The sequence below is a fragment of the Chiroxiphia lanceolata genome, chromosome 5 (genome assembly GCF_009829145.1).
Source record: "Chiroxiphia lanceolata isolate bChiLan1 chromosome 5, bChiLan1.pri, whole genome shotgun sequence".
Classification (NCBI taxonomy): domain Eukaryota; kingdom Metazoa; phylum Chordata; class Aves; order Passeriformes; family Pipridae; genus Chiroxiphia; species Chiroxiphia lanceolata.
Genome location: NC_045641.1, coordinates 52,094,450 through 52,115,676, shown reverse-complemented (window position 1 = coordinate 52,115,676; position 21,227 = coordinate 52,094,450). Strand labels below are relative to the sequence as shown.

Below are 21,227 nucleotides of genomic sequence, written 5' to 3'. Positions count from 1 at the left end.
ACCGGCGGGGGCACGGGAGGCAGCGCGGCACCGGCTGTGCTGCGGCTTCACTCACCCACCGCTCCCTTCCCAGCCTCTCCCCGCCCAGGGGCGGGGGTCCCCGGCCAGGCGGACCACGCTTCCCACCGCGAGGGCGTAGCGGGGCATCGCGGAACGAAGCACTCGCCATGAGCGACAGCCCGATCCCAGCCCCGGCTCCGGCCGCCAAGCCCAAGCGGGCCCGGTCAGCGCGGCGTCCAGCAGCCCACCCCACGTACACGGACATGATCACGGCAGCCATCCGGGCCGACAAGAGCCGTGGCGGCTCATCCCGACAGTCCATCCAGAAGTACGTGAAGAGCCACTACAAGGTGGGCCAGAACGCCGACGTCCAGATCAGGCTCGCCATTAAGCGCCTGCTCACCGCCGGAGTCCTCAAGCAGGCCAAAGGGGTCGGTGCCTCTGGCTCTTTCCGCCTGGCCAAGGCCAGCAAGGCGAAGAAGTCCCCAGCCAAGAAGAGGAAGAAGGCTGCCAGGAGATCCACTTCACCTCGGAAAAGAGCTAGGTCCAGGAAAGCCAAGTCACCGGCAAAGAAGCCCAAATCTGCCGCCAGGAAAGCCAGGAAGAAGTCGAGGTCCAGCCCGAAGAAAGCCAAGAAGCCAAAGACTGTTAAGGCCAAGTCGCTGAAGGTGTCCAAACCCAAGAAGGCAAAGCGGTCGAAACCCAGAGCCAAGTCCAGCGCCCGGAAATCACCCAAGAAGAAGTGAAGAAGTCTAGAGGCGTTTCGGTACTCTCCCTGTTGGTTCTGTAAATAGCTGTTGCCTTTATTTTTACCCCTTTCTATTGCATTTTATAAAGAATTGATCTATTGCTGAATGGAAATCACTAAAATAAGGCAGTTAATGAATGAAAAAAAGGAACATCTTTAGTATGGAGAGTTCCCATTTTTAAGAGTTACTGGTCTGGTTTTCATTTTGATGTCTCAGAAATTTCTTGTGTGTATGTCTTGGGTTTTTTTAGTGCTGGGCTGCTTGTTGTGTGTTGGGAGTGATGGTGATTCCGTATGTCTGTTGGGGCCATACAGGATTTCAGTTCCTGATCCTGCCCCAATTCCTGGGGGTTCATGTGTCTGCTGGGGCCAGGCAAAGACTCTGCCGACATTGGTGGGGAAGTGGGAACATACGGCTGCAAAATCCTCAGCCTTCCCTCCTCTGCCCTGGGTATGTTGGGCTGCTGGGTGGGAAGTCTAGCTGGTGCTGGAGATAACCAGCAGCCAGCTGGGCAGTGGGGCTGCCTGTCTGCCTGTGGAGCTGCCTCAGCACAGCTGGGTGGTGGCAGGGATTCTTGGGGCAGGGACAGGATGCAGGAGGTGGAACAGGGCCAAAGTCTGTCCACCTTGGCTCTCAAGGAGTTGGAGGTGCCCATCAAGTGGGAAGCAGGATCACCCTGGGTAGAAAGGACAAACATGGCCATAAGTGGCTTGGCTCCCTAGAGAGGAACATCCCGAGCACGGCAGTGGCCAGCTCTGCAGGAAGGTTCGGGTGGGCAGCCACGATAGTGAGGCCAGACTGCTGGGCTTGGCCCTGCTGTCACCTGGGGCTCTGGCTTTGTGCCCAGTGGGGGCTGGCAGGACTCCAGGGCCTGCCTGGCCCCTGCCAGAGCTCCTCCCTGGGCAGGGCGGGGTGATCTTGACAGCTAGGGCTGGCAGGGAGCCTGTGGGCTGGCCCCACTGCTCAGCAGGGTCTGAGCTTCAGGCAGAAGTTGTCTAATCCTTCTTGGCTAGAGACATCTAACCTCTTTGGACATCAAGATCCCCAACCACCTGGGCCAGGAGCTCTGAAATCCCAAAAACTCTCGGTGCCCAGTCCCCTTGGGCTTGCTTGCCTAAATCTCGTGAGCCCAGTATCTTCACCCTCCCCAATGGATCCCAAATCCTTTGGCCTCTTGTTCCTAAATCACTTGGGCAGACAGTGCCTGACTCTTTCAGCCATGGAGGATTCCAAATTGTGTACTTCAGGGTACTGAAATCCTTGGCCCAGAGGCACCTAATCCCTTAGGGCTCTTGTTCGTAAGACCCTTGGACCAAAAGCTCCTGACCACCTAAACTGAAGACCCTGATGCCTTTCAAGAGCCTGGTGCCTAATTGCCCTGGAATGAGTTGCCTAAACCACTCTGGCCATAGTATTCCCCAGTCAGCTGTAGTGGAGGATGGAGATACCTTGTCCAGCTGGAACAGGTTGCCCAGAGAAGCTGTGGATGCTCCATCCCTGGAAGTATTCCAGCCAGTTGGATGGGGCTCTGAGCAACCTGGTCTAATGGAAGGTATCCCTGCCCACAGCTGGGGGTGTTGGAACTAGATGGTCTCTAAGAACCCTTCCAACCCAAACCATTCTATCATTCTATGACTCCTTGTGTTTAAAGCCCCTGGACCTGTGGCTCACAAATCCCTTCGGCCAGAGGCACTCAGATTTCTTGGGCTTGGGTATCTGATTTTTACCTGGTAAATCCTAAACCTCTCGGTCCAACACACCCTCAGCTGGATGCACCCAATCCTACAGACCCTTGGTTCATTATCCACAGTGGTGGGCACCCATAACCCACTTAGGATCGAAGTCCCTTGTTCTGAGGACCCCAAATCCCTTAGGTGGGGGCACCTAGTGCTCCTGGGCTTGTTGATCCTTAAGGTCCATGATTCCCTGTTGTTCCAAAATCCCAAAACCCCTCAGGCCCTAGTCCACGACCCCCTTACAGTTCCTAAATCCCATGGGTGCCTTTTCTCCAGGATTCCTCAGACTCCGGGCGTCCCAAATCGCCTGGCTTTGGGCTGCCTAAACCCCTTGGGACAGAGCCTCTCCTCCAAAGAAGATTCCGAACGCCTCCCAGGGAAGGTGTCCGAGTGCCTTCCAGCCGGTGGAGCCGCAGCAGCCGCAGCAGCCCCGCCCCACCCCGCCCGGCTCGGCTCGGCTCGGCTCGGCTCGGCTCGGCTCGGCTCGCTCGGCTCGGCTCGGCTCGGCTCGGCTCGGCTCGGCCCGGCTCGGCCCGGCCCGGCCCGGCCCGGCCCGGCTCGGCTCGGCTCGGCTCGGCTCGGTTCGGCTCGTCCCCTCCCCTCCCCGCCGGCCGGGGGGCGGTGCCCCGGCGGCCAATGGCCATTGGTCTGTAATTAACCCGTGGATAATTACTGCCGCCTGGCCGCCGTAGCCCCGCCCCGGGGCGGCCCGGAGCGGCGGGATGTGGCGCTCGGCAGCGGCGGTGCGGGCGCTGCGGGGCGGGGGGGCCGGCGCCCCTCGGGCCGCGTCCGGAGCGGCGGCGGCTCGGCTCCGGCAGCGGCTGGAGAACGAGCTGGAGGACATCCGAGGCGCCGGCACCTGGAAGAGCGAGCGGGTCATCGCCTCCCGACAGGGTCCCCACCTCCGCTTGGCGGGCGGCGGAGGCGGTGCGTGCGGGGCGGGCAGCGGGGAGGGGGGCTCTCGGCCTCCTCTTCCCTCGGCGCGATGTCCCCGCTTCTCTGTGTTCCTGCAGGGATCATCAACTTCTGTGCCAATAATTACCTGGGTCTCTCCAGCCACCCCGAGGTGATCCGTGCCGCCGTGGAGGCCCTCGAGAAGTTCGGCGCTGGGCTCAGTTCGGTCCGCTTTATCTGCGGTACCCAGGTACCGGGCATCCGGGCAGCATCCCCTGCACCGCGGTAGTCTTTCGCAGGGTGTCCACGCAGATTCCCCTCTCTACACTCGCATGCGTGCACAGCCGTAAGGTACACGTGGCTCGGTGAAAAAAAGAGCCTACTAGGTCCCCACTAGCCAAAGATCTGGAAATATGCCAATTTAAACCAGTACAACACCTGAGAGCAAAGAAACGAAACACCACTCTGAATTCGGAAAATTAACGTCTTTTTCCCTCTCTTGTGGGTCAAAATTACAGTCAACCTGATTTGAAGTGGCTCTATCAGACCCACCCCAGCTTATCCCTGCTGGAGCCCTTTCAGAGCACTGGCTGATTAAGTGCAAAGAAAACTCAGAGCTGCTCCCCTGTGCTTGAGGAACTCCCTGCTGAGGTTTTGGCATCCAAAACCATAATCATATTTTAGGGAGCACAACTAACTTCTCCCATGCACACACACTTTTTCTGAATAAAACCTGGCTGTTTCCTCCCCTTGCAAGTCAGCATTTAACCTCAGTGGGCAAGCAAGAACTTCTGCTGCTTCACCTCTGACTTTCACTCTCTCTTCCCTTTAGAGCATACACAAGGACCTGGAGGAAAAAATCGCACGCTTCCACCAGAGGGAAGATGCCATTCTCTATGCCAGCTGCTTTGATGCCAACGCTGGTATCTTTGAGGTTTGTAGGGCTTCCCGTGTGTTGTGTATGGAGGAAGGAGGTGACAGCAATGTGCCTGCTGTGTCTTCCAGAGGCTCTGATGTGAGCTGTGTATGCCAGAAAAGATGGCAGTGACTGGTGGTGAAGAGCCCCGACTTGGGGTCCTTGGACTGGGGAAGCCATGCAGAGGCATTTAATCAGCCTTCACCTCCCCTGTCGCCAGCCAGCTCCAGCTTTTGGGGAGGGTTCTTGTTTCCTCAGAGATCTGTACTTCCCCTTAAAGTGTAGGTGAGGGAATGGGTGATCCTCCAGGCTTGCTAGGGGGGAGGTTTTGAGCTCAGAAGCCACAGGCAAGAGCCTGGCCTGAAGAAATCAGAGGATAAGGTGGCTAGGAAGGAAAGTGCAAAGTTTAGCAGTGCCAGGAGAGACATGTCAGCTGCAATCAACTGCAGCCTTGTCCTCTGTACCGAGAGAGGCTGAAACATCTTGGTGAGGTGCCATAACAGAGCTAAGGATGATCCTTTTTGTTTGGTGTGGCCAGGCCCTGCTGACCCCAGAGGATGCAGTGTTGTCGGATGAGCTGAACCACGCCTCCATCATCGATGGGATCCGCCTGTGCAAGGCCAACAAGTACCGCTACAAGCACATGGACATGCAGGACCTGGAGGCCAAGCTGCAGGAAGCGCAGGTATGGAGGTCTGCTCCTACCCAAACATGAGGGTGCTCACTTAGCTGTGTACCTGTGCAGTAACCAGCCCTGAATGGTGAGCTCTGCCTTTTCCCGTGCCATAGGCATTGTTTATGCCGACGGGCACAGACAGGCATGGATAGACAAGGTGGCAAAGCACTGGTTGCAATGCAAATCTCCCCCATTTCAGTTAGATATATCGACTCCCTACAAGAGTTAAGAGTATGTCCTGGTCTCCTTCACCAGGCCAGGGTGAGATCCTCACCCCTGGGGATGCCTCTTTCCCTCTAATAGAAATATCGTCTGCGGCTGGTGGCGACTGACGGTGCCTTCTCCATGGATGGTGACATCGCACCCCTGAGGGAGATCTGCCAGCTGGCCCAGAAGTATGATGCCCTGGTCTTCATTGATGAATGCCATGCCACGGGCTTCCTGGGACCCAATGGTCGGTAAGTGACTGTTTCAACTCTCTTTACCCCCCTACCCTGACTGATCCTAAAGCAAGGCCGAAGGTGCTGATGACTAACATATTTTGTGTGGGGACTCCTAGAGTCACCATTTCTTGGAGGGTTTGCGCCTTACCTTTGGGTTTGAAGGGAGATAATTTAGCAATGACCCATCCCAAAGTAACAGCTGCTTCTCAGTGTGTAAGGGATGGTGTGACCATCTCATCTGCCTCTCCTGGCAAGCAGTTGGACTTCCTGATTCCCAAATCCTTCTCCTGTCAGATACTAATTTCAAATTCTTAGGTTTGTGGAGCTAGCTTGCACAGATTGATTAGTTTCCTCGGGGCAGCTTTTGCCTCCATCGCCTGGAGCTCCTCCAGATGCCAAGCAGGGCACATGATGCAGGTGTTAGCCAAGAAGAGATGCTTCATGTGTTGTTTTGAGAACTAAGCAAGGAGACTTGCCTTGTTTTCTTACCAAGGCCATAGCAGGTGTTTCATCCTTCCTCAAAATGGTCGTGCAAAAAGGCATCTTTTAAGAGAAGGGATGCCACTCCTGGTGGCACTTCATCAATAACAAGAGGTGGCAGAACTCGAATATATTTCAGACCCTAAGGTTCTACTGAACTTTCTCAAATATAAGTCATCGTAAGGAAGGAATCATAGATCTGTTTGTCTTGTAGTCTTCCTTCCTTGGGGCGTGGTAGTCATCCCATGTCATTCTGTCTCAGTGATCTCTGTGGTCCCACCAGCTGCAAAAACATCTGTCTGACTGCACTGAGGTGTGTAAATGCACAATGGCTTGAGGAAGAGGGAACAGTTACTGAATGCTTCGTGAATTGTGCTAGTCTGGGTGTGAACCTGGTGGTGTCGTCGACAGCACTGTTTCAAGACAGCTCACAGCTGGATGGCCATGCCTCATCTTGCCTTTTTGGGTTGGAGAACATGAAGCTGCAGAGCACGTTTACTACACCTGGTTGGTTCCACTAGTGAAACCTACAACAGCTGATGCTTTGTTTGGACTATTAAACTTCTGTGTGGGAAGTTTGAGCACTCTCCCATCTGTAAGGGACGAAGAACCCATGCTCTCATCTCACAAGATCCCAGCGTAGCCTTTCTGCAGGAGAGGAAGGTCAGCACTTGGGTGGTACTATCACAAGGGGCTGTTCTTCCTTTTCCTGAAGGGGAGACACCAGAGACCTGGCTAGTGGCACTCTGTTTCCCTTGAGGCATCAAGCAACTTCCCTGGTGTGTGCTGTCACAGCTGATAATGTGACATTCCTTTTTTTACAGGGGTACTGATGAGCTCCTGGGAGTAATGGACAAAGTCACCATCATCAATTCCACCCTGGGAAAAGCTCTTGGAGGAGCTGCAGGTGAATGCATTTTTCTGTTCAAGATCCTGCATGCCCTTAAGAGCTTCCACAGCTTTTGCTTATGTTTTCTTCCTCTACCTAATGATACAGCAACAAATGCATGTTGTCTTCTTCTGCTGGTGGCATGAGGCTTCATTTGTTACGCTGCTGCAGGGTCAAGGGAGATCCTGGCACGTGCTCCTTCCACTGTCATCCTCCCCCTGCATTTGCCTTTGGTGTCAAAGTGGAAACTTTTGGTCAAAAGCATCAGCTGTGATTTTTAAGCCTGGTTTGTACTGAAATTCCTGCTCTAGGAGCCAGTTTGGCTTTATTGAGAAGTCCCACTCTCAACAGGTCACCCTGGGGTGCCTTGTCCAATTCTCTCTCCTTCATCTGCAGGTGGGTACACAACCGGTCCCAAACCCCTCATCGATTTGCTCCGCCAGCGGTCCCGCCCGTACCTCTTCTCCAACAGCCTACCCCCCGCTGTGGTGGGCTGTGCATCCAAGGCCCTGGACCTGCTCATGGAGAGCAATGCCATTGCACAGTCCATGGCTGCCAAAACCCAACGGTGAGAGGGCCATATTGGGGTGGGAGCAGGGACAGCTTCATTAGGAATGAGTTGTCTGTGTATTTATTCACCCCCACCTCCCTTGTGATAGCTGTAAAGGTAGCTTGCAAGTCAGAGCTCTGGGGTGCTCAGGGGAAGCTCCAGGATGTGCCTGTGTGTGTCAGACAGGTGTGCAGGCAGGTATGTCATATCTGGATGCCCTGTGTGCTGGGACACATCTGCCCCTCAAGGATCTGCAGTCCCATTTCGATGAGCAGGATGTGGCAGGAGGTCACTCCAGGAAGAGACATCTTTTCCCTGCCCAGAGGATGCACAGTGGAGCAAAACTCACCCAGCCCCAGTGGCCAGGGCTCCCAGGGGAAAGAAAGGCAGCAGTCCCCAAGGACAGGGGTGATGAGGTTTTTACTAATCCTCTTGTTTTCCTCACCAGGTTCAGAAGCAAGATGACGGCAGCTGGGTTCACTGTCTCGGGGAAAGACCACCCCATCTGTCCGGTCATGCTGGGGGATGCTCGACTGGCTTCAGTCATGGCTGAGGACATGCTGAACAGAGGTGAACTGGGGGGAGAGCTCTGTGTGCAGACACATTCCCTGAGGGAAGGGACAGTTGTTGGTGGTGCCACCACCAGCCCTCCTCCAGAGGATGTTTCTGGATGAAATCTCAAATTTAGGTCATCATAAGGAACTCTTCCACTCTCCTGGAATAGCCTCCTGGTCTCCCCTAGATCTTTCTTCTTTCTCTACTGGGGAGGGGGTTTAGATTGATGCTCTTGTCCTGCCATGCTGGACTCCATCCCCCATCACTGACTGTAACCCTCATTTCCATGCTTGGGAGAAGATGGCACTTGAAAACCCTGAAGGCTGGAAGTGGTTATTGAGAGGAGAGGGAGGATCCAAAAGCTGTTCTATCACCCAGTACCCATCAACCTGCCTCTCTCCCTCCCAGCCAGTTCTGACTCTCTCCGTGTTTCCTTCCCAGGCATTTATGTCATTGGCTTCAGCTACCCCGTGGTCCCCAAGGGAAAAGCCCGCATTCGGGTCCAGATCTCAGCTGTGCACAGTGACGAGGACATCGACCGCTGTGTGGACGCCTTCACCGAGGTGGGACGGAAACACGGAGCGCTGCGTTGAGGGGCCAGCAAACACCTCCTACGGCACCATCCCTGCCCACAACCAAGTGCCTCTGCTGGGTGGAAAAGGGCTTGAGCAGCACGCTGCCAAAAACAGGACTGATCCTCAAGGCATGGCAGCCTGCAGGAGGCCGTGGCTGTTGCAGCGTGCTGGCAGTAGCTCTGGCAACGAGCTCTTGTGTCATTAAAGGTGTCCTGCAGTGCAGTGGATATTTGTCTGCCTCTTGTTTTCTCATTCAGGAGCTGCACGCCATCCCCATCCTCTTGTGCTGTGACCACACACTCTGCTGTGTCCTCCCTGAAGCCTCAGTCCAGATGCTGAAGCACTGCAGTTCCTGTTCTTTCCTGCTGATGGAAATACAGCGTTGCTGGTGTGCTTTGAGGTTGCCTACTTCCTCTATGCTCTCTTCTGAGTCCAGCAGCATCACTGGCAGATCTCCCTGCTGCAATTCCCCACCAAGGCAGGGGTGTTTCCCAAGCCCTTTGCAATCCGTGCCACCAGCAGCTGGTTAGGGAAAGAGGACATGGGCCAGCCAAAACTCCAGTATTGCTTTCTCTCCTTCTCGCTCTCGGGTGTTAGATGTGAGGCTTGTTTGGTCCCCAGGACCAGCTATAAGGCTTTGCCAGTTGCTGTGGTGCTCCCAAAACTGCTCTGGGAAAGGCTTCTTCCCCCAGAGAGGCCATCGGGCAGTGGGCAGAGGCCAGCAGCATGGCAAGAGGGTCTGTGTCAGCCAGAGGCAGAGCAGGGGACAGAAACCTGTAATTTTCCTCCATCAGGCAGGAATCTCTGGATTTGTTCCTCCAAGCTGTGTTGGCGTAGCATTTGAGCATTAAAGCAGGAACAAGTGGGTCCTGGGCATCACAGGATTGCTTTGTTTGCATCAGTTTTGCTCTAGAAGTCATGTGTGTCCTGCCACCTGCCCACGTGCTGAATGAGTACTTGCAGCTGGAGACAGATTCCAGCTGAAATGGAGTGTGCTGTGCCTAGGTGCTGGAGCACTGAGTCACATCAGCAAAGACCTGCTCTGAAATTGCTACATGCCCTTGGGCAGTCAGGGAGCGAGCTACAGGGCAATAGCATGTCTGACCTTAACCAGAGCAACTGCAGAAGAATACTGGAGTTAATCCGGGGTTGCAAAGGGCAGGGGAGAAACATGTTTTTGATAGGGCTGCAACCAGACCTTGTTAGAACAGCTGGTAGCATAACTGCTGATTTTGTTTAATATGCCTGCTGATAAACTATGATATGGAGTTCCCTTTCTGTGGCACCAGACACACTCACAGTGCTGCAAACCCTTTTCAACAGGCAGTATTTTGGCAAGGAGAATGTAATGGGGAAAGGGCAGGGGGATGTGCTCAGGCCCCTCTTGCAATGTGGAAGAGATGAAGCTTCAGCCAGATGGGATCTGGTACAGGGGGTTGAAACCCTAAACTGAATCACTGTTGTCTTAAGCCGAATGCATGTGTACCCCCCCCTTTGCTCCCCCCTACCTTCACACCTCCATTGTACACCGGTACTGTGCTCCCTAGCACCTCTCTCCTGCTGGTCCCCAGCCCTGCTCTCCCCATCTCCCCTGACCTTCTGCAGGCAGTCTTGCTGTTGTCTCTGCTCTGTCCAGGGCAGCTAACCCAAACAGTTTAACCCTGCTCCAGCTTTGTAAGCCCTCCTGAATGGGAGAACAGCCATACAGATGTGTTGCTGCTCAGCTGCAAGCCAGAGCAGCAGCAGCCCCCCTCCTGTGATGCACACAATTGTTCTTGTGTGCACAGGGGGACTCCCCCTTTTTCCTCCTCCTCATCTCACCAGGCGCACCGACCTCCCTCTCCCCTCTATATCTCTCAGGCCCCTCGGCAGCCAACTCCCTGCACTGTTCTGCCTCTCTGCCTGCTTCAAGGCCAAGCTCTGCTGCAGACTGTGGAGCTCTCTGGGGAGCAGACTGGGGAGCGCTGGAGCCCTGGGAAAGCAGGAGGGTCAGATGATGGCACGCTGGAAATGAATAATGCAGCGCCCATCAACTGCAAGGCATCATGTTAATATTGCAATCCCAGGCAAAGCCTCCAGCTCTTTATTTCTTAAAGGCCTCCCAGCCAAGATCTGATTTGCAGCTCCATGCAGCTTTTAGCCCAGAAAGCAGAGGACTTTTTGCTGGGTGGAATGAAGAGGCAGACACTGCTTTTCAAGGATGCAGTTCCCAGCTTGGGCTCCCTGACCCACCTCAGATCTTACATGCTACTCTGACAGTCCTGGGTCTGGAGCTGTCACCTCTATATCATGGGATAAGCGGGGGGTTCATGTATCTTACCCAGTAGAGGATCATATCCCATCCTATTTCCATATGCACCCAGCCCTACAGATGCTTCCAGCCCTGAGTCCCTGTCCACCCCCTACTTCTATCCTTGTTAGGCTACCTCGTTGCAGTCCCAAAACTGCCCCTCTACCTGCTGATGCCCTACAGTCTCTCTAACCACCACTGATTCCACCCTGAGCTGTGACCCATCTCCCTCTACCCCTTCCCTGCTGACATTTCCCTGACCTCGCTCCCTGCCTGCTCCCCTACCCAGGCAGGCAGGGGTGCCCCAGCTTGGACTGAGTCATCTGGGGCTGATGCAAGCAGGGTCTGAGCCTGCTGTTCGGTTCCACGATTTTCCCATTCCGCATCCTCTGCTGGAGATAAATGCTGCACAAGGGCCTCCACTGGCGCTAATGCCTCCCTGCGGTGGGCAAGGGGCAAAGCAGCTGCATCCCACCCAAGGGTTTTGGCAAGAAAGATCAATGACAGCAGCCGTCCGCACTTCCTTTCTGGAGGTTTATTTTTCTGTTTGGGGATTCCCCCCAAATCCAAGGGTGAATCCAGGCAGACTCTTGCCTTTTCAGGCCTTTTGGCTACAAGAACAGGTACCATGGGGTCCCTCCATAGCCCCTTGCAGCCCCCTCAGCGGCAGGAACACTTGCAGGCAGTCACAACAGGGTAGGGGATCTGCCGCCAGGTGCAGTTTGGTGGGCCTGGGTGCTGGAGGACCCAGCAATGCCAGGCCAGCAGCTTGATGCGAGTGAGCTGTGTGGGGCGGCAGATCATGCCAGGGGGCCAGGAGCAGCCAGGAGGTCTGGTGTCACAAGCGGTGTGGCGCACCCAGCGGGGCCAGAAGACAGGTCCCAGGTCAACCCAGGTGGAGGTGAGGCGGCAGGCAGCCAGTTCCACCAGCCACTGCCGCAGGTGGCGGGCCAGGGCCCCAGGTAGCTCAGGGGGCAACTCCGGGCCAGGGGGCAGCAGGGTGGGCAGCTCCAGCCCCTCCACCTCTCGCCACAGCTTGCGGCGGTAGCGCCCAGCACCCTCTGCCAGGTCCCTGCTCATGGACTCCAGGTTCTCTTCGAGGATGCTGCTGTTGCGACCCCGGGGCTCCTCGGTTGCCATCCAGAAGGGGTCGAAGGCCGAGCCTAGGAGCCGGCGCAGCCGCCCAGGGCGCAGGTGCCGGGGCTTGGGGGAGTAGCGGTAATCCTCAGGGGACAGCGAGAGGCTGTAGGGCCGCACTGGGGCTGAGGGGCGGCCGCGCAGCAGGTGGGCAGTGGGGTCAGCGGTGCTGGACAGTGTCAGTGGCAGATCCTGAGGTTCCTCCAGAGGCAGTGGTGGGCTTGGGATGCCCAGTGGGAGCAGGTAGAGGAGGAGGAGGAGGAGGCAGCAGCGGTGTGGTCCCTCCATGGTGAGCAGTGCTGTGGCAGGGTGCAGGCTTGTGCTCTGCCGCATCCCCCGGGTTATCACCACGTCCCAAGACATGGCCTTCCCCTTTTCCCTGGTTACAGCAGCTGATAGTGAGCTGGCGGGGACACCATGCTCCCTTCTGCCACAGGGGCACGTGGGATGGAGAAGCTGTATTATCCCTTCTGTCAGGCCACAGGGTTCCACTGACCCCAGAGGGCTATCAGAGCTGCTGTGGAGGGGAAGGGGCCAGCACCTCCTTCTCCACATCCTGCTCCATCACTGGAAGAGGCACCCAGGACCTTCCCAGCGAAGGGAAGCTGGTGGCCTTTGAGTCTTGCTGGGAAAGGATCGCCTAGCTGCACTCAGTCTTAGCACACCTGGAAGTCCTCAGGGTATAGGTCCTGTCACCAGGGTGGACATGGCAGCAGGGCAGGAGGGCTGTGTGGGTCACTGTCATCTCTTGGCACATCAGCCAGCACCCATGCTGTCCCAGGCAACTGTGATGAAGCTGAACCTCTGGAGATAACCTCCCTTGATGGCTTGTCCTCCCTCCTCACCCTGCAGTGCCCTGGCAGCACTGGTGGCGTGCAGGTCTGGGCTGGATGGAAACCAAAACCTGCATTCTCCTCCTTCCCCAGGTCAGACATTGTGTGAGAGGCTCAATCTGCTCAGAGCCATGCTATTAACAATAATTAATAACAGCTAGTAATAGCAATTAATTGCTTATGCTCCAGAGGGGTTAGGGCCCTATCCCAAGGTCAGGGCAGGGACCAGGCTCGCTGTGGTGGCATATTCTTGTTCCCTGGAGGTGTTGGATAAGACATCCTGAACATTCAGCATTGAGGGGTGGCCACCAGGGTCCATGAGACCCTTCCCCCCTCCATTCTCCCTCTCCCACCAGAGAATAGTGGGCTTTTTCTCTGCCACCCCTTCCTCAGTGGAACAAGGAGCAGCTGAGCCTGTAGAAAAGCTGGGCAGAGAGGAGTTAACTCCAAACCCAACCTCAGAGAAATGGGAAAAAAAAATCAACAGAGATCTATGGTTCAGCAGCAAGAGCAGAGGGAGGGAAAAAGGGGGAGACAGAGAGAAAGGAGAGGAGTTCCAGAAGGAGAGAGAGCAGAGCTGGTGGCAGGCAGGGGGAGGCAGCGGAGCACCAGGCAGGAGTGACCAGAGTGACCAAGCTGCCTGGACAAACTCTTTGGTAGTCTGCATCCTCCTTGTCACCATCACCTGGGCTGGACCAGAGGTCTCCCCCTCCCCAAGCGAGTGGCAAAGCTCCAGACCCTTCCTTGAAAAGGTGAGTGCTGGCTTCCCAAGCTGAGAGGTGGCCTTGGGCTCCCTGAGAAAAGACACCCTGGTGACCATGCATGCCCAGAGGGAGGCCAGGCCCCTCTGCTCCATTGAGGAGATCTCATGGGGCCAGATGGATAGTTATCAGTAGGACAGAGGGGACAGAAGAGCCAGAGAGGCAGAGAAAGTCTTTTGGTGTGATACACGAAGGAGCTGGGAAAACGAAGTGGCGTGAGCTGAGGCATGGGGGAGCATGGGGTGAAGGAGCTTGCATGACCCAAAACTGAGTTAATTGCATGTCAACAGTAGCTAGATAATGGTGTCTTTCCCTCTCAGTTATTGCTCAGAGAAGGACAATTTGTTCTAGCGATAGCAAACAAGGGGAAGGCTCATTCGGAGATAGGCTGTTGGCACTCCCTGCCTGAGCACAGTGTTACTCAGGGTTGGAGGAAGTTTTGCAGCAGATCACAATACCTTGAGCTGTGGTAATAACACACTCCTTCACAGTGTTCATCATGTCATATTTCAGGCAGCTCCTCACCAAACTGCCACCATTACCACCTCTCAGTATCATGAAAAGGTGCCCTTAATTGCCTCTTCTCTGCAGAGCATAGCTACTGCACCGGGAGCAAGGAGCAGCCAGTTCCAGAGTGGAGGTGGCCCCAGCTTAAGGAGTTCCCTTGTGATAAGAGTATGTTGGGCTGCTGCTGCTGTGGGGTGTGATCCAGGCATCAGGTTCCTGCTGACGGAGGTGGCACAGCCCTGGGCTGAGTGTGCCAGGACCACTCACAGACCATGGAAGCCCCCTTCCCCATGGCCTCGTGGACAAGCCCGGTTAAATACTAGCCAGGGTTTAGACTTGCCAAAGCAAGCAATCCCAAGAGGTTTAGCAGCTTTGAGATTGTAGGAGGAATATAAAGGAGGCCAGGTGGTAGGGCAGTGGGGATCCTTCAGGGGGTTGGGAGCACAGGAGATGCCATAGTGGGAATGTGAATTTGGGCAGGAGAAAGGGGCTTCAGTTTTGCTTAAGCCAGGTGTGAGCTGACTGATCCCAACAACATTCTTGCCAGCAACATCATGAGGATCTTAGTGTCATCATTTAACCAGCTGGTTGAGATTGGCATCTCTGGAGAAATATGGGTGTCAAAGGCTGGAATCAGGCACTTTAGGGCTTTCTCCCTTTCTTCCCATGCAGGTCCCCACGGTCAGGTGGGGAGATGCCAGAGGGATGGAACATCTCTTCTGACAGCCTGGAGCTTCAAGCAGCAGGGATTATTGTGCCCATCATCTTCTCCCTCATCTTCCTCGTGGGTACTGTGGGTAATGGGCTGGTGCTGGCTGTGCTGCTGCAGAATGGCCAAGTCAAGTACACCACCACCAACCTCTTCATCCTTAACCTGGCCGTGGCAGACTTGTGCTTCATCATCTGCTGTGTCCCTTTCCAGGCCACCATTTACACCTTGGATGGGTGGCTTTTTGGGGCCTTTGCCTGCAAGGCTGTGCATTTCCTGATCTACCTCACCATGTATGCCAGCAGCTTTACCCTGGCTGCCGTCTCCATTGACAGGTAAGTCTCCCCTTCCCTTTGAGACTCTCAGCTCAGAGACAATGCGTTTGCCACCCCTGAGCTAAGAAGTGGGAGAAAGGCTGCCCTGTTGAATGTTCTGTAAAAAGCAGGTTGGGTCTCCCCAGGGGCAGAAGCAGCAGAGCCAGCTCTCCATGCCCTCACCTTCCACAAAGCCAAGTTCTCAGCTCGATTACTGACCCTCAGTTGGGAAGGAGGCGTGTTCACCATGCATAAGCAAGAATAGCAAAAGCCCCGGGACAGCAACACACCTCAGAGGAAACAGTAGAGTCTTGCTCCTATCTTTTTCTTCCCTGGTTTGGGAGACACACTGCCTGCCCTTCCTGAGCTAGCACAGCAGAGTGGATGATGGGGATCCCAGCCTCACTGTTGGAATGACTCTGATATAGCTGTGAATTCACTGTAACCCTCACTCCCAAGAGGTGGCGGAGGGGAGGGATGGGTGGCTGCATGGGTAGGGGTGCATAGATGGCATCCCCATAGGGCAGAAGAAATACCTCATCTCACCCATCTTGTCTTTGGTCCCTCCATCTCCTTCCCCTCCTTGCCAGGTACTTGGCCATTCGCTATCCACTGAAGTCCCGTGACCTCCGCACCTCCCAAAACGCAGGAGTGGCCATTGCAGCAATCTGGTCACTGTCACTGCTCTTTGCAGGGCCTTACCTCAGTTACTACCAGATAATCCACTACCATGGTGTGCCCATCTGTGTCCCCATCTGGGAGGACCAGCGCCGAAAGGTTCTGGACATCCTCACGTTTGTCTTTGGATACCTCCTGCCTGTGACCGTGGTGAGCCTGGCATACATTAGAACAGTCAAGTTCCTGTGGACCTCCGTAGACCCCATAGAAAGAATCTCAGAGTCCCGGAAGGCCAAGCGTAAGGTCACCAAGATGATTGTGGCTGTGGCCATCCTGTTCTGCCTCTGCTGGCTGCCCCACCACCTGGTCATCCTCTGCTTCTGGTTTGGCCACTTCCCCTTCAACCGAGCCACTTACATTTGCCGCCTGGCTTCCCACTGCCTGTCATACACCAACTCCTGCCTCAACCCCATTGTCTACGCCCTCATCTCCAAGCATTTCCGCAAGCGTTTCAAGCAGGTCTTCACCTGCCTCTTCTTCCAGAACAAGACCAGGAAGAAGAAGAAGAGAGTTGGAAGGAAATTCCATATGGTCAGTGTGGACAGAGGTTTCATCAACAGCACCAGAGGTTTCTATGGAGGCAACACTGAGGTGACCCAGGTCCCAGAAGACACCAGGAAGAGGGACCATGAAGATGCCAGTCATGCCAGAGCATGGACTCAGCAGCTTCAAGATACCATGGTCTCTGTTAAAAAGGGGATACTGGAGGAGGAACATTTGGCAACAGCTTGCCATTCCCTAGACATGACCACTCTAAGAGGAACTCAGGAGTTTCTGACTGTTCACCACAGATGAACAAAGTGAAGAAATATATTTTCCAGATGGTGAGTAGCCACTCTATTCCCAAACAGGCCAAATAATGTGAGGCAGAGGGGAATGGATGCAACAGAGCCATCAAAAATCCTGTGGCAATGGTAAACCCATTGCCCCACTCACCTTCGCTCACTGGCCCACAGCATTCCCCTAGGAATCACAATCCACCTAACCAAATGCAGAATGGAAGGACATGTTAATATGATGTCAAGTGACCTGAGCAGCATTCCTGCAACACATTTTAAGGACTCCATTTCCCAACTTCCTAACTTGCTAATTTTGTGCAACGACTAGAAACTCTGAGAGGGAGGAAATCAAAATGAAAATATCCTGATAGGAAATCCAGGCTGCTAAGGTCACATCAGAGCATGGGTGGGAAGGATGGAGTTCACAGGGACCTGAGTCTGAATAGAGTAACTGGCAGCCTCTCTTCCTGAGAGCCCCAAGTGGAGAAACACTGTCCCCTGCCCACGTGCCCTTCTTTTCCTATGTGCCAGGGGCAGCCTTCATCCACCTCTGCCCCCTTCCCTCGCCTCTGCATCCAAATCAAAGGATCTTTGCCAATATTGACTGGTGCACAAGGAAGTCAGCTGTCTGTGCCAACAGCTCAATGACACAATCTGCACAGCATTGTTCTACCTGATCCATCCCTCTGCTTATTTTCTGTTTGCCTTTCACAAATTCCTGAGGGATTGCTGCCTCCTCTTTGATCTTTGCTTGCTACTTGGAATTTCATCCCTTCCTTCTGGGGCTGAAGGTCCTCTTGATCTCAGAGCAGTGACGTTATTCAGTGATATTAGCCCCACACGCACTGTTTACTTGCTTGGCCAGACATTTTTTTTCTATGTGATGATGACGATGGTGAGTGAATTGATGGCTGTCACCAAAGCAAAAGAAAGTAGCCAAGCTGCAAAATGAGCTGTGGAGCCAGGTGACAATCATGGTGAGGCAAAGGAGAAAGAAACAGGCCCATCACACCCATGCGCACTTAGCTCAGTCCTTAGTACTCCTTTCTACATGGTGGAGAAGACTTCCAGGAGAGCACGTGGCCAACACCACTGAGGGGGTTGGGATATCTTCCAAGACTGGCCACTGTTGTGGGACAGCTGTGGGACCCATGTCCACCTGGGAGAAAAACTTTCCCCTGCTCTGTCCCTGCTGCCCCGAGCAGCTGCGGAGAAACCTTTAGCTGTGGCAGCAGCTCAACGACAGGCCCTTGGTAGCAGGGCCAAGAATCCTCCCAGCCTGACAGTGGGAAGTGCTGTGGGGATAGCAGGGCGGGACAAGAAATTAGAAATTGCTGGAATTTCTCCCCTGCTTGACCTTAATAAACCTGGTAATTGCCTTCTCCTGCCTTGTTTGCTGTGTGTTGGATACAATCTCTGCTGTGCACAGGGCTCTGCAGTCTGGGTTGGAGGTGGTGTAGGCCGCGTGAGCCATCTGACCACAGACTCACTAGCATGGCAGCAATTTGTTTATTTGCCTTTGCAGACACTGCAGAAGTGCCCAGAAGCAGCAAAGCTGAGGGTTTTAATATGACTCCAGCACTGCTGGTGTTTAAGAGAGTCATAGGAGGAGACAGAACTAGAGAGAGGGAAAGGGAGGGATGGTGAGAGTACCTGGGGGGGGGGCAATATAAATGAGAAATGTGTGGGGCTGGGTGAGAGCCATCTCCAGGGACAGAAAGTGGTGGTGAGAAGGCAGTGCAAAGTGAGGGGCTACAAGCAGATGGGAAAAGGGTGGACAAGAGGGCATGAGGGAGGTGGGAAGCAATGTGCTGACAGAGCACTCATGTTCTGGCAGGAGACTTTTCCGCAAGTCCTGCTGCTCCAGAGCTGGGGTGAGCATAGCTTGGCTGTGTTGGGACTCCAGCCCCACAACGTCTTTCTCCAGCATTTTTCTGCATCATCAGGCTGCCAGAGAAGCCCATGAAAACAATGTCTAAGCAAGGCCTTTGATCAGTCTAGCATATGTGGGAGGGAGGGAGCCAGTGGGATTTGCATTGCTGCAATGCTGTGGTTTGCTGCAGTGCCTAGCTGACCTCACATAGCTCCCATTTTGTCACATGGCCATGACATGAGTCATGAGAGGGGAGGGGAGGACCACGCAGGATACTCAGTTTTCCCAAGTCCATGTGCTGCAGGTGACTGCAGCCACCCAAGGCCACCCTCCGTTGGATGAGACAGCTTTGCTCTGGGAACACAAGGTGTGTGATGCCACCTGACTTGCAAGTGTGAGCAAGACAGATCCTGTTTGCCAGCACAGACAGGGCCCCTGAGCCTCAGTCCTGTGGCCTGGGAGCTTTTGGTCATGCTGTAGAAGAAAACCAGGAAGAAGCCCTAGAAAGGGTCTAGAGAGGCAAGAAAGGAATATCCATTAGCATCACAGTTTCTGACCACATGACAAGGGTTTTTCTTTCCTCCAGGATCATCAGACCCACACCTTATCCCCACTGAGATGGCAGTGAGAGATGAGCTCACTCATTCAAACCCACTGAGTTCAAGTTCCCCAGAGCTCCTCAGCCACCTCCTCCACAATCCTGTAACCATGTCTGAGACCTGCCATCACCACCCACAACATTCACAGTAAACTTAGTGATTGCAACCCTCCTTTTCCTTAATTACATATGGAATTTAATTAGTGCTGTATGGATCCTGAGTATGTAACTCTTAACATGAGGCAGATCTGCACCCATAATTTCTTAATAGCAGTTTGAAAGAGGGAAAGCTTGGCAAAAAGTGTTTGGGGAAAGCAGTGACATTGTGGGACACACAGACTTCCACATTGAAGATGGGAAACAATTACAGATTGTCATAGCACCAGTAGGTTTCAGAATGAACACCTTTGCCCTGAACAAGGCAGGTCATTCTCTTTCCACAGTTCACTTTCCTACACCCCACTGCCCACAGTTATCATGTTCATGGAGATATCCCTCCCAGCAAAGGCCTATGGGCTGACTTTCCAGGTGGAGATGCAAGGACTGGGTGCTACAGCAGACTCTGTAGCCTGGAAATCTGGAAGGACCACACTCCTCTCTTTCTAGCTAATTAAAACAGCGAGGGAACTCATGCTGAGGAGTCCCAGCTGGCAGAGAGGAGAGAGATCATCATTGGGAGCCAATTGCCAGCACGAGGCTGCATCAAATGCTAAGTTGTGTGAAGCTATGCAGTGCCATCGGTGGTGTCCTGAGCCCTGCATGGCCTGTAGAATCTGCTGGTGTCCTCACTTGTCCCCATGCATGGTGCTGGAGGTTGTGTAAAAAGTAAAGGTGTTTTGGTCCCAGCAGTGCCCTCCAATGCTGTCAGTGCTGTAGACATTGTGCAGCAGGGCTGGGTGACATCAGGCAGCTTGCAGAGCTGTGATGTGTGTGAACAGAGCCACAATGCCCCCCTTATTTCTTCTTCTCTTTCTATTCCCTACTTCCGTTTGCGTAAATCTTTCCTTATTGCTTTGTCCTGCCTGCTCTTAAATTCCCAGGTGACGTGGTATTTCTAATGCTTGCTGAAGCTGTTGTAGGCCTTGCTGGAGCTCAGCTCCAAGGACACCCAAGGACACAGCTGAAGAGCTGTGCTGGGAATTAGTTTTCTTTCTCCATTCAAGTGCTTGATGTTGCTTTCTGCACTTCGAGCCTCCCTCGCCTCCTATCCCTGTTTGTGATTTTCCAAGCTCCCTCCCTTCATGATGGCTGCCATTCCTCTGCAGTTGATGCTTTTCAGAAACATGTCCAGGTTGCCTTACCCACCTTCCCGGGACAGCAAGCTCTACAACCATCCTTTGCACATGATGCCATGGCTGGTGGCCAGCTCACATGGCCTCAAACCCACCTCTGGGCAACACAAATACCTACATCATTTCTATGGGTGAAGACTCACTACACAGCCTAAAGCATTGGAGGGAGAAGGGAACAGGAGTCAGGAAGAGTGATGTGGCACAGCTGGATGCTGCCTGTTCTTGCCCAGATGCGGCTGGGCTGTTTCTCACCTCTGATCCTGCTCCTCCTAGTCCCAGCTTGCAAAGGAAGCAGATCATCTCAGAAGTGACTGCTGCACATTTGGGTGAAGCCTAAATAAAACAGGGCAGAGAAGACAAGGAAGACCTTAGGAGAAGGTGTATTTAATGTGACAAGTGGCTGCAAGCCCCAGGCCCCTTCCCTAAGCTCTGCCTGGTGCTAAGCCCTGATTTTGGGGAGCACGTGAGCAGGATGGGCAGGCACCGAGTTTCAGTTGGGAAGGCTCTGGAGCCAGGAGGGAATTCCTGTCTGCCCAGTAACAGCGTACATGCTCCAACCGGTTTCTCAGCTCAAAAGCAGAGGTGAAGCAAAGATGTCACATCCTTGATATAGTTAGATTTAATTAAAGCTGAAGGAGCTTCATTGCTGCTTTCCACGCAGCCTTCCCTCCAGACTGATTAGCATTCTGCAGTCTCTGCTCCTAGCTTCTTGCCTTAATTAATGACTCCTTGCTTGTATTTTCTTTCCTACTTGTCATCACCCAGGCTGATGAGCTCATCTTTAACCCTGCAGAGGCTGGTTTGCCACATTAGCCGAGTACTGCCGTTCTAAGAGCTGAAACAGAGATGAAATGGGAGAGGTGCGAGCAGGTTGGGGCTTTGCAGCTAGGGGTCGGCACCATCTCCTCTCTGTGGAGCAACTTAGTGCCAACTGTGCACTGGTTCTGGTGTCTGGCATCTCCCTGGCATGTGTGACATGAGCCCAACATTGCT

At 54.1% G+C, this 21,227-nt stretch overlaps 4 protein-coding genes across 5 annotated transcripts; 3 read left to right on the top strand and 1 right to left on the bottom strand.

Moving 5' to 3' along the window:
- Positions 1–936, top strand: LOC116787642 (histone H5). Its single transcript, XM_032689423.1, has one exon. The coding sequence runs from the start codon at positions 168–170 to the stop codon at positions 744–746; it is 579 nt and encodes a 192-aa protein (XP_032545314.1). The 5' UTR covers positions 1–167; the 3' UTR covers positions 747–936.
- Positions 937–3,191: 2,255 nt separating this feature from the next.
- On the top strand, positions 3,192–8,690 carry GCAT (glycine C-acetyltransferase). Its single transcript, XM_032689317.1, has 9 exons — positions 3,192–3,412; positions 3,499–3,629; positions 4,212–4,313; positions 4,834–4,980; positions 5,275–5,429; positions 6,719–6,801; positions 7,180–7,351; positions 7,782–7,903; positions 8,330–8,690. Exons 1-9 carry the CDS (start codon positions 3,208–3,210, stop codon positions 8,479–8,481), a joined length of 1,269 nt encoding a protein of 422 aa, XP_032545208.1. The 5' UTR covers positions 3,192–3,207; the 3' UTR covers positions 8,482–8,690.
- Positions 8,691–11,340: 2,650 nt separating this feature from the next.
- Positions 11,341–15,131, bottom strand: LOC116787284 (noggin-like). Its single transcript, XM_032688766.1, has one exon. It carries the CDS (start codon positions 12,443–12,445, stop codon positions 11,414–11,416), a length of 1,032 nt encoding a protein of 343 aa, XP_032544657.1. The 5' UTR covers positions 12,446–15,131; the 3' UTR covers positions 11,341–11,413.
- Positions 12,938–17,850, top strand: GALR3 (galanin receptor 3). 2 transcript variants are annotated; one of them, XM_032688764.1, is made up of 3 exons: positions 12,938–13,475; positions 14,914–15,035; positions 15,605–17,850. In XM_032688764.1, the coding sequence occupies exons 1-3, from the start codon at positions 13,041–13,043 to the stop codon at positions 16,485–16,487; spliced, it is 1,440 nt and encodes a 479-aa protein (XP_032544655.1). In that variant the 5' UTR covers positions 12,938–13,040; the 3' UTR covers positions 16,488–17,850. The 2 variants fall into 2 exon arrangements, with proteins under 2 accessions (XP_032544655.1, XP_032544656.1); XM_032688765.1 differs by having other exon boundaries at positions 13,413–13,475; positions 14,664–15,035.
- The last annotated feature ends 3,377 nt before the right edge of the window (positions 17,851–21,227 follow it).